Raw genomic sequence first — 11,739 nt, 5'->3', positions numbered from 1 at the left:
GTTAATGCTCCACACACACACACACACACACACACACACACACACACACACACACACAGTGACAAGCTGGTCTCTGTTCTCTGAGAGACGCTGAGCGATAAACTTTAACTACCGCTGAGACATGAAGACGTGAAGACATGAAGACATGAAGACGTGAAGACATGTGAGAGAGACGGAGACACGGAGGGGCGAGAGACACTGACTGTGTGCAGAGGAGCAGGAGAGAGAGAGAGGTCAGTGTGCTGTAGGTTATACTCATACCTGTGTGTGTGTTTGTGTGTGTTTGTGTTTATGTGTGTGTGTTACTGTGTGTGTGTTTATGTGTGTGTTTGTGTTTGTGTTTTTGTGTGTGTGTGTGTTTATGTGTGTGTGTTACTGTGTGTGTGTTTATGTGTGTGTTTGTGTTTATGTGTGTGTGTTACTGTGTGTGTGTGTGTTTATGTGTGTGTGTTACTGTGTGTGTGTTTATGTGTGTGTTTGTGTTTGTGTTTATGTTTATGTGTGTGTGTGTGTGTGTGTCTGTGTTTGTGTTTATGTGTGTGTGTGAGTGTGTGTTTTTCTATCCTGGTGGGGACCGCAACCTGACATATCACCAACCCTGTGGGGACCGACTCCTGGTTTCCATGGTAACGAGCATTGGAGTCAATAGCAAACAGCCTCCTGATAGGCCTGGTCCCCACAAGGTTGGTTTTCCTGTATGTGTGTGTGAACCCCAGAGGTCACACACGGTACTGCAGTGTGGGGACCTTTTCCTGACAAAGTGTGAAAGTGTGTATATTAGCATGCTAGCTTCGTATTAGCATATTAGCTTAGCAATTAGCCCCCTGGGTTAGGGTTGGTACTGAATATGAATTGTACTGTGGTCAACAGTGCTGTCAACTGTATGCTAATAGGCGTTAGCATTACGGGACCCAACGAGGGGGGGGGGCAACATTCAGGTTTCAAATTTATGAGAGTTTTTGATATTTCAAGTAATTTTGTTGTTCAAACAGAATTATGATGAATTTAGGAGCTAAAGTTATGTCTCTAGACCCTTTAGACCCCAGTCAGGGTCCCCACCAGGTAGTAAAACAGGTATGTGTGTGTGTTTATGTGTTTATGTGTTTGTGTGTGTGTGTGTGTGTGTTTATGTGTGTGTGTGTGTGTGTTCATACATGTTGGTTATGAATGACTATCAGAGATAATTATAATAAGTATAAATACTGAAGCTCAGCAGATTGCGGCCTGTGCGGCGTATTATTGTTGAAAATTATTAATAATTGTGCAAAATGAATTTCAGAAAATAATTTTCCAATATCAAAACTCGTATCCAGCTGTACTCAACAGGTGACTATTTCTCTACTCATCAGATTTAGCAACAATAGCAAGCTAGTCCTCACAGTGCTGTTAACCTCCTCTGTATTCAAAGCTAACATAGCCACAAAGCTAGCATAGCCACAAAGCTAATGTAGCCATAAAGCTAGCGTCGCCCCAAAGCTAACATAGCCACAAAGCTAACATAGCCACAAAGCTAACATAGCCACAAAGCTAGCGTAGCCACAAAGCTAACATAGCCACAAAGCTAATGTAATCACTGTACTGTTAGTGTGTTAGTGTGTATTGTTAGTGTGTTAGTGTGTGTGTGTATTGTTAGTGTGTGTGTGTGTGTGTGTGTAGTGTGTGTGTGTGTGTGTATTGTTAGTGTGTGTGTGTGTGTAGTGTGTGTGTGTGTATCTGACACAGTTCTCAGTCATGAGCTGCTTCCTGCTGTGTGTATTGTGTGTGTGTGTGTGTATTGTGTGTGTGTATTGTGTGTGTGTGTGTGTGTGTGTGTGTGTGTGTGTGCTTCCTGCTGTGTTTGTGGTTCTCAGTAATTAACAGATTAATCCTCACAAAGCCGAAACATTCCTGCTGCATGACTCAGCATGCCGTCACTCATGTAGCACGCAGTAAAAGTACTGCAGTATTATAGTGATGTAGTATGCAGTATTACAGTAAAAGTACTGCAGTATTATGACTGATGTAGTATGCAGTATTACAGTAAAAGTACTGCAGTATTACAGTAAAAGTACTGCAGTATTACAGTAAAAGTACTGCAGTATTATAGTGATGTAGTATGCAGTATCACAGTAAAAGTACTGCAGTATTATAGTGATGTAGTATGCAGTATTACAGTAAAAGTACTGCAGTATTATAGTGATGTAGTATGCAGTATTACAGTAAAAGTACTGCAGTATTATAGTGATGTAGTATGCAGTATTACAGTAAAAGTACTGCAGTATTATAGTGATGTAGTATGCAGTATTACAGTAAAAGTACTGCAGTACTACAGTAAAAGTACTGCAGTATTATAGTAATGTAGTATGCAGTACTACAGTAAAAGTACTGCAGTACTACAGTAAAAGTACTGCAGTATTATAGTGATGTAGTATGCAGTATTACAGTAAAAGTACTGCAGTATTATAGTGATGTAGTATGCAGTATTACAGTAAAAGTACTGCAGTATTATAGTGATGTAGTATGCAGTATTACAGTAAAAGTACTGCAGTATTATAGTGATGTAGTATGCAGTATTACAGTAAAAGTACTGCAGTATTATAGTGATGTAGTATGCAGTATTACAGTAAAAGTACTGCAGTATTATAGTGATGTAGTATGCAGTATTACAGTAAAAGTACTGCAGTATTATAGTGATGTAGTATGCAGTATTACAGTAAAAGTACTGCAGTATTACAGTGATGTAGTATGCAGTATTACAGTAAAAGTACTGCAGTATTATAGTGATGTAGTATTATAGTAAAAGTACTGCAGTATTATAGTGATGTAGTATGCAGTATTACAGTAAAAGTACTGCAGTATTATAGTGATGTAGTATGCAGTATTACAGTAAAAGTACTGCAGTATTATAGTGATGGAGTATGCAGTATTACAGTAAAAGTACTGCAGTATTATAGTGATGGAGTATGCAGTATTACAGTAAAAGTACTGCAGTATTACAGTGATGTAGTATGCAGTATTACAGTAAAAGTACTGCAGTATTATAGTGATGTAGTATTATAGTAAAAGTACTGCAGTATTATAGTGATGTAGTATGCAGTATTACAGTAAAAGTACTGCAGTATTATAGTGATGTAGTATGCAGTATTACAGTAAAAGTACTGCAGTATTATAGTGATGTAGTATGCAGTATTACAGTAAAAGTACTGCAGTATTATAGTGATGTAGTATGCAGTATTACAGTAAAAGTACTGCAGTATTATAGTGATGTAGTATGCAGTATTACAGTAAAGTACTGCAGTATTATAGTGATGTAGTATGCAGTATTACAGTAAAAGTACTGCAGTATTATAGTGATGTAGTATGCAGTATTACAGTAAAAGTACTGCAGTATTATAGTGATGTAGTATGCAGTATTACAGTAAAAGTACTGCAGTATTATAGTGATGTAGTATGCAGTATTATAGTGATGTAGTATGCAGTATTACAGTAAAAGTACTGCAGTATTATAGTGATGTAGTATTTTCATTGGTCAGGAGGCGTGACTGAGGAGACGGAGGAAGATGCTGAAACCCTGCAGACTGCTGCTGTGGCAGATGGTGCTCCGGCTCTCCTACCATGTTGTTACAGGTAAACATATATACAGGTGTTACAGGTAAAGAGTTTCAGGTGTTACAGGTAAAGAGTTTCAGGTGTTACAGGTAAAGAGTTTCAGGTGTTACAGGTAAAGAGTTTCAGGTGTTACAGGTAAAGAGTTACAGGTAAAGAGTTACAGGTAAAGAGTTTCAGGTAAAGAGTTTCAGGTGTTACAGGTAAAGAGTTTCAGGTAAAGAGTTACAGGTAAAGAGTTACAGGTAAAGAGTTTCAGGTGTTACAGGTAAAGAGTTACAGGTAAAGAGTTTCAGGTGTTACAGGTAAAGAGTTTCAGGTAAAGAGTTTCAGGTGTTACAGGTAAAGAGTTACAGGTGTTACAGGTAAAGAGTTACAGGTAAAGAGTTACAGGTGTTACAGGTAAAGAGTTTCAGGTAAAGAGTTACAGGTAAAGAGTTTCAGGTGTTACAGGTAAAGAGTTACAGGTGTTACAGGTAAAGAGTTACAGGTAAAGAGTTACAGGTAAAGAGTTTCAGGTGTTACAGGTAAAGAGTTACAGGTAAAGAGTTACAGGTAAAGAGTTTCAGGTGTTACAGGTAAAGAGTTACAGGTAAAGAGTTTCAGGTAAAGAGTTACAGGTAAAGAGTTTCAGGTGTTACAGGTAAAGAGTTACAGGTGTTACAGGTAAAGAGTTTCAGGTAAAGAGTTACAGGTAAAGAGTTTCAGGTAAAGAGTTACAGGTAAAGAGTTACAGGTAAAGAGTTTCAGGTGTTACAGGTAAAGAGTTACAGGTAAAGAGTTTCAGGTGTTACAGGTAAAGAGTTTCAGGTGTTACAGGTAAAGAGTTTCAGGTGTTACAGGTAAAGAGTTACAGGTGTTACAGGTAAAGAGTTACAGGTAAAGAGTTACAGGTAAAGAGTTACAGGTGTTACAGGTAAAGAGTTACAGGTGTTACAGGTAAAGAGTTTCAGGTAAAGAGTTTCAGGTGTTACAGGTAAAGAGTTTCAGGTAAAGAGTTTCAGGTGTTACAGGTAAAGAGTTACAGGTGTTTCAGGTAAAGAGTTACAGGTAAAGGTAGAGGGTTAGGGGTTTCAGGGGTTTCAGGTAAAGAGTTACAGGTAAAGAGTTTCAGGTGTTACAGGTAAAGAGTTTCAGGTAAAGAGTTTCAGGTAAAGGTAGAGGGTTAGGGGTTTCAGGGGTTTCAGGGGTTTCAGGTGTATTTCAGGTAACTAATGTAACAGTAATAATGTTTTTAATGTGGTTGTGGCCGTTACCATGGCGACTGAGCTGGGCTGTGATTGGCTTGCAGCCAGCCTGTGTCTGGGGGGGTCGGACATCTTGGCGGCGGTGAAGGAGAACAGCCCCACCGGCGAGTTCATCGCTAACCTGAGCGTCACCGGGGACCCCCGAGCCTCCGCCATCCGGCTCTGCCTCACCGGGAACAACTCAGACTGGTTCTTCCTGGAGGGGCGCACCATCCGCCTCAACACCTCCTCCGCCAGAGTCCTGGACCGAGAGGTACACCCGAGACCTCCTGAGACTACCTGAGACAACCTGAGACTACCAGAGACCACCTGAGACTACCAGAGACTACCAGAGACTACCTGAGACCAGACACACCTGAGACCACCTGAGACCACCTGAGACCACCTGAGACTACCTGAGACTACTTGAGACCTCCTGAGACTACCTGAGACAACCTGAGACTACCTGAGACCACCTGAGACCTCCTGAGACTGTCTGAGACCACCTGAGACTACCAGAGACCACCTGAGACTGTCTGAGACCACCTGAGACTACCAGAGACCAGACATACCTGAGACCAGACCCACCTGAGACCACCTGAGACCAGACATACCTGAGACCAGACCCACCTGAGACCACCTGACACCAGACACACCTGAGACCACCTGAGACCAGACACACCTGAGACCAGACCCACCTGAGACCGTCACAGACCAGTTTTCTGTGTGCCACAGGTCCAGGGCCCGGTGCTGATTGCAGAGCTGACGTGTTATGAGGATGATGTCATACAGGTATGAGGATGATGTCACACAGGTACGTCATTAGTCCAAACAGCTCAGTTGAGTGATGTCATCAGAGTGTCACCTGACTGTGTTGTGTGCTCAGAGCCAGTACCGGATCCTGGTCCAGATCCTCAACGAGAACGACAACCGACCCAACTTCCTGCCGGAGACGATTCAGCCGTTCAGCGTCAGCGAGGTACGCTTTAAATAAAGTTCACTCATTCAAATCCACTGTTCATTTAAATAAAGTTCATTCAAATCCACTGTTCATTTAAATAAAGTTCACTCATTCAAATCCACTGTTCATTTAAATAAAGTTTTGAACGTTGCAGCTCACGGCGGTGGACTCGGTGGTGTTCAGCGTGAAGGCCGTCGATGCGGACGGAGACATGATCAGATACACCATCGACCAATCATCAGTAAGACACCTGCTGCACCTGTCACATGACCTGCTGCACCTGTCACATGACCTGCTGTACCTGTCACATGACCTGCTGCACCTGCTGCACCTGTCACATGACCTGCTGCACCTGTCACATGACCTGCTGTACCTGTCACATGACCTGCTGTACCTGTCACATGACCTGCTGTCACATGACCTGCTGTACCTGTCACATGACCCGCTGCACCTGTCACATGACCTGCTGCACCTGTCACATGACCTGCTGTCACATGACCTGCTGCACCTGTCACATGACCTGCTCTACCTGTCACATGACCTGCTGCACCTGTCACATGACCTGCTGCACCTGTCACATGACCTGCTGTCACATGACCTGCTGCACCTGTCACATGACCTGCTGTCACATGACCTGCTGCACCTGTCACATGACCTGCTGCACCTGTCACATGACCTGCTGCACCTGTCACATGACCTGCTGCACCTGTCACATGACCTGCTGCACCTGTCACATGACCTGCTGTACCTGTCACATGACCTGCTGCACCTGTCACATGACCTGCTGCACCTGTCACATGACCTGCTGTACCTGTCACATGACCTGCTCTACCTGTCACATGACCTGCTGCGCCTGTCACATGACCTGCTGCACCTGTCACATGACCCGCTGCATCTGTCACATGACCTGCTGCACCTGTCACATGACCCGCTGTACCTGTCACATGACCCGCTGCACCTGTCACATGACCTGCTCTACCTGTCACATGACCTGCTCTACCTGTCACATGACCCGCTGCACCTGTCACATGACCTGCTCTACCTGTCACATGACTGAACTCACCTGCTCTACCTGTCACATGACCTGCTGCACCTTTCACATGACTGAACTCACCTGCTGTACCTGTCACATGACCTGCTGCACCTGTCACATGACCTGCTGCACCTGTCACATGACCTGCTCTACCTGTCACATGACCTGCTGCACCTGTCACATGACCTGCTGCACCTGTCACATGACCTGCTGCACCTGTCACATGACCTGCTGTACCTGTCACATGACCTGCTGCACCTGTCACATGACCTGCTGTACCTGTCACATGACCTGCTGCACCTGTCACATGACCTGCTGTACCTGTCACATGACCTGCTGCACCTGTCACATGACCCGCTGCACCTGTCACATGACCTGCTGTACCTGTCACATGACCTGCTGCACCTGTCACATGACCTGCTGCACCTGTCACATGACCTGCTGTACCTGTCACATGACTGGACTCACCTGTGAACTCTCACCTGCAGCCGGACGCGTCGTTCTTCAGGATCGATCTACCGAACAGCGGGAACGTGGTCCTGGATAAACCTCTGGACTACGAGACCAGGACCCAGCTGCAGCTGCTGATCCGGGCTGAGGTAGACCTGGTTCACCTGGTTCACCTGGTTCACCTGGCTCACCTGGTAGACCTGATTCACCTGGTAGACCTGGTTCACCTGGTAGACCTGGTTCCCCTGGTAGACCTTTAATGAATCATCAGGATGAAACCAACAGCTGATTGAAGCCGTTAGATCATCATTATTAGACAGTCTGTCAGAGAGGAAACAGGAAACAGGAAACAGGAAACAGAGAGGGGGGAATGACCTGCAGCAAAGGTTCCTGGCCACCAGGGGGCTCCACAGTCAAAGAATGAGGCATCTTAAATTAAACGTATTAATTAAAATGACTTCCTGTATTTAAATGAGATGAACACAGATTTAAGTCCAGTCAGCTGATCAGAGAACCAAACCAGAAGCAGAGACAGTCATATTAATGATCGGCATATATTACGATTCATTCATTATTATCACTTTAAATGATTAAACACGATCATCATCAAACATCTGCTCCAAATATTATGCTTTAAATATATTTTTATACACTTTTAAAATGTTGTACAGCTGCATGCCTGCCTGTGTTACAGCGCCCCCTCTGGTGGAACTCTGCAGCTATCTATCTATCTAAGGTGACGTTTTATTTTGACGGTCAAACAGGAAGCGAACTCTGTGGAGAAGTTCAACACGACCGCCAACCTGACGGTGAACATCGAGGACGGAGACGACCAGTACCCTCACTTCCTGCCCTGCACACCTGTCTCTCCAGGTGTTCCTGTGTGCACCAACCCCACCTACACCGCCAACATCACCGAGACACTGCAGGTAACTTCCTGTCCCCACCTATCCTCACCTGTCCTCACCTGTCCCCACCTGTCCCCACCTACACTGCCAACATCACCGAGACACTGCAGGTAACTTCCTGTCCCCACCTGTCCCCACCTACACCGCCAACATCACCGAGACACTGCAGGTAACTTCCTGTCCCCACCTGTCCTCACCTGTCCCCACCTGTCCCCACCTACACCGCCAACATCACGGAGACACTGCAGGTAACTTCCTGTCCCCACCTGTCCCCACCTACACCGCCAACATCACCGAGACACTGCAGGTAACTTCCTGTCCCCACCTGTCCCCACCTGTCCCCACCTGTCCCCACCTACACCGCCAATATCATGGAGACACTGCAGGTAACTTCCTGTCCCCACCTGTCCCCACCTGTCCCCACCTGTCCCCACCTGTCCTCACCTGTCCCCACCTGTCCCCACCTACACCGCCAACATCACCGAGACACTGCAGGTAACTTCCTGTCCCCACCTGTCCCCACCTGTCCTCACCTGTCCCCACCTGTCCCCACCTGTCCCCACCTACACCGCCAACATCACTGAGACACTGCAGGTAACTTCCTGTCCCCACCTGTCCCCACCTGTCCTCACCTGTCCCCACCTGTCCCCACCTGTCCCCACCTACACCGCCAACATCACTGAGACACTGCAGGTAACTTCCTGTCCCCACCTGTCCTCACCTGTCCTCACCTGTCCTCACCTGTCCCCACCTGTCCTCACCTGTCCTCACCTGTTCACCTGTCCTCACCTGTCCCCACCTGTCCCCACCTGTCCCCACCTGTCCCCACCTACACCGCCAACATCACTGAGACACTGCAGGTAACTTCCTGTCCCCACCTGTCCCCACCTGTCCCCACCTGTCCTCACCTGTCCCCACCTGTCCCCACCTGTCCCCACCTACACCGCCAACATCACTGAGACACTGCAGGTAACTTCCTGTCCCCACCTGTCCCCACCTGTCCTCACCTGTCCCCACCTGTCCTCACCTACACCGCCAACATCACCGAGACACTGCAGGTAACTTCCTGTCCCCACCTGTCCCCACTTGTCCCCACCTGTCCCCACCTACACCGCCAACATCACGGAGACACTGCAGGTAACTTCCTGTCCCCACCTGTCCCCACCTGTCCCCACCTACACCGCTAACATCACGGAGACACTACAGGTAACTTCCTGTCCCCACCTGTCCCCACCTACACCGCCAACATCACGGAGACACTACAGGTAACTTCCTGTCCCCACCTGTCCCCACCTACACCGCCAACATCACAGAGACACTGCAGGTAACTTCCTGTCCCCACCTGTCCCCACCTGTCCCCACCTGTCCCCACCTACACCGCCAACATCACAGAGACACTGCAGGTAACTTCCTGTCCCCACCTGTCCTCACCTGTCCCCACCTGTCCTCACCTGTCCCCACCTGTCCTCACCTGTCCTCACCTGTTCACCTGTCCTCACCTGTCCTCACCTGTCCTCACTTGTCCCCACCTGTCCCCACCTGTCCTCACCTCTCACCTGTCCTCACCTGTCTACCTGTCTACCTGTCTACCTGTCCCCACCTGTCCTCACCTCTCACCTGTCTACCTGTCCTCACCTGTCCCCCTGTCCTCACCTGTCCCCACCTGTTCACCTGTCCTCACCTGTCCCCTCTGTCCCCACCTGTCCCCACCTGTCCCCCTGTCCTCACCTGTTCACCTGTCCCCACCTGTCCTCACCTGTCCCCACCTGTCCCCACCTGTCCCCACCTGTCCCCACCTGTCCCCACCTGTCCTCACCTGTTCTCGCCTGTTTGTGTTTCAGGAGCTGACTCTGCAGTTTTCTCCTGGTCCAATCAGAGCAGAGGACGGAGACAGAGGACTGGACGCTCCTCTGGTCTACAGCATCCTGTCAGGTCTGTAACCGCGCTGTCGTCATGGTAACAGCCGCCGTTCTATCAGGCTGTAACCGGGCTGTCGTCATGGTAACAGCCGCCATTATATCAGGCTGTAATCGGGCTGTCGTCATGGTAACAGCCGCCATTATATCAGGCTGTAACCGGGCTGTCGCCATGGTAACAGCCACCGTTCTATCAGGCTGTAACCGGGCTGTCGTCATGGTAACAGCCACCATTATATCAGGCTGTAACCGGACTGTTGTCATGGTAACAGCCGCCGTTCTATCAGGCTGTAACCGGGCTGTCGCCATGGTAACAGCCACCGTTCTATCAGGCTGTAACCGGGCTGTCGTCATGGTAACAGCCACCATTATATCAGGCTGTAACCGGACTGTTGTCATGGTAACAGCCGCCGTTCTATCAGGCTGTAACCGGGCTGTCTTCATGGTAACAGCCGCCGTTGTATCAGGCTGTAACCGTGTTGTTGTCATGGTAACAGCCGCCGTTTGATGGTGTGTGTGTTTGACCTGCAGGTGACGATCAGGGCAGGTTTGACATTAACGAGCTCTCAGGTGAGATCACGTTAACGAGACGCGTGGACGACCGACACCTGATGCCCAGCTTCACCCTCAGAGTCATGGTACACATTCTGTTTCCTGTTTCCTGTTTCCTGTTTCCTGTTTCATTCACAACAATCACTGTCCTCACCTGTCCTCACATGTCCTCACCTGTCCTCACCTGTCCTCACCTGCAGGCGGCTCAGCAGGATGACCCTCTGAAGTACAGCGTGGCGGTGGTTCTGGTCCGGGTTCTCGGTCAGAACCTGTTCCCGCCTCTCTTCAACAGAACCATGTATAAAGGTTTCATCATCCAGAGCTCTAGTCCCGCCTCCATCGTCTCCACCTACGGGAACCAGGTGCTGCTCGTCCAGGTGTCGGACCGGGACTTCTCTGACGTAAGAACAGCTGCACCTGTATGAACACCTGCTGAGTCACCACACCTGTCCAATCACACCTGTCTAATCACACCTGTCCAATCACACCTGTCCACTCACACCTGTCTAATCACACCTGTCCAATCACACCTGTCCACTCACACCTGTCCACTCACACCTGTCTAATCACACCTGTCCAATCACACCTGTCCAATCACACCTGTCCACTCACACCTGTCCAATCACACCTGTCCAATCACACCTGTCCACTCACACCTGTCCACTCACACCTGTCCAATCACACCTGTCCAATCACACCTGTCTAATCACACCTGTCCAATCACACCTGTCCAATCACACCTGTCTAGTCACACCTGTGTAATCACACCTGTCCACTCACACCTGTCTAATCACACCTGTCCAATCACACCTGTCTAATCACACCTGTCCACTCACACCTGTCCACTCACACCTGTCCAATCACACCTGTCTAATCACACCTGTCCACTCACAGGGCCTGAATCCAAACATCCGGTACTCCCTCCATCCTCCATCAGTCAGTGACGGACTGTACCACGTCACCCAGGGGGGGGTCCTGATCGCTCGAGCTGACCGACTGCGTGCCTTCGACAGACACATCCTACAGGTGACCTTTACCTGTACTGTCTCATGCTACAATACTACTGCAGGATTATCAATCAATCAATCCATCCATCCATCCATCCATC

At 48.1% G+C, this 11,739-nt stretch overlaps 1 protein-coding gene across 1 annotated transcript; it reads left to right on the top strand.

Moving 5' to 3' along the window:
* The first annotated feature begins 4,842 nt into the window (after positions 1–4,842).
* Positions 4,843–11,056, top strand: cdhr5-rs (cadherin-related family member 5, related sequence). Its single transcript, XM_053313859.1, has 9 exons — positions 4,843–5,085; positions 5,547–5,603; positions 5,698–5,790; positions 5,927–6,013; positions 7,294–7,404; positions 8,020–8,184; positions 10,005–10,095; positions 10,611–10,717; positions 10,832–11,056. The coding sequence occupies exons 1-9, from the start codon at positions 4,843–4,845 to the stop codon at positions 11,054–11,056; spliced, it is 1,179 nt and encodes a 392-aa protein (XP_053169834.1).
* Positions 11,057–11,739: the final 683 nt, after the last annotated feature.

This window comes from Scomber japonicus, chromosome 23 (genome assembly GCF_027409825.1).
Source record: "Scomber japonicus isolate fScoJap1 chromosome 23, fScoJap1.pri, whole genome shotgun sequence".
NCBI lineage: Eukaryota > Metazoa > Chordata > Actinopteri > Scombriformes > Scombridae > Scomber > Scomber japonicus.
This window is presented reverse-complemented; position numbering and strand designations above follow the sequence as displayed.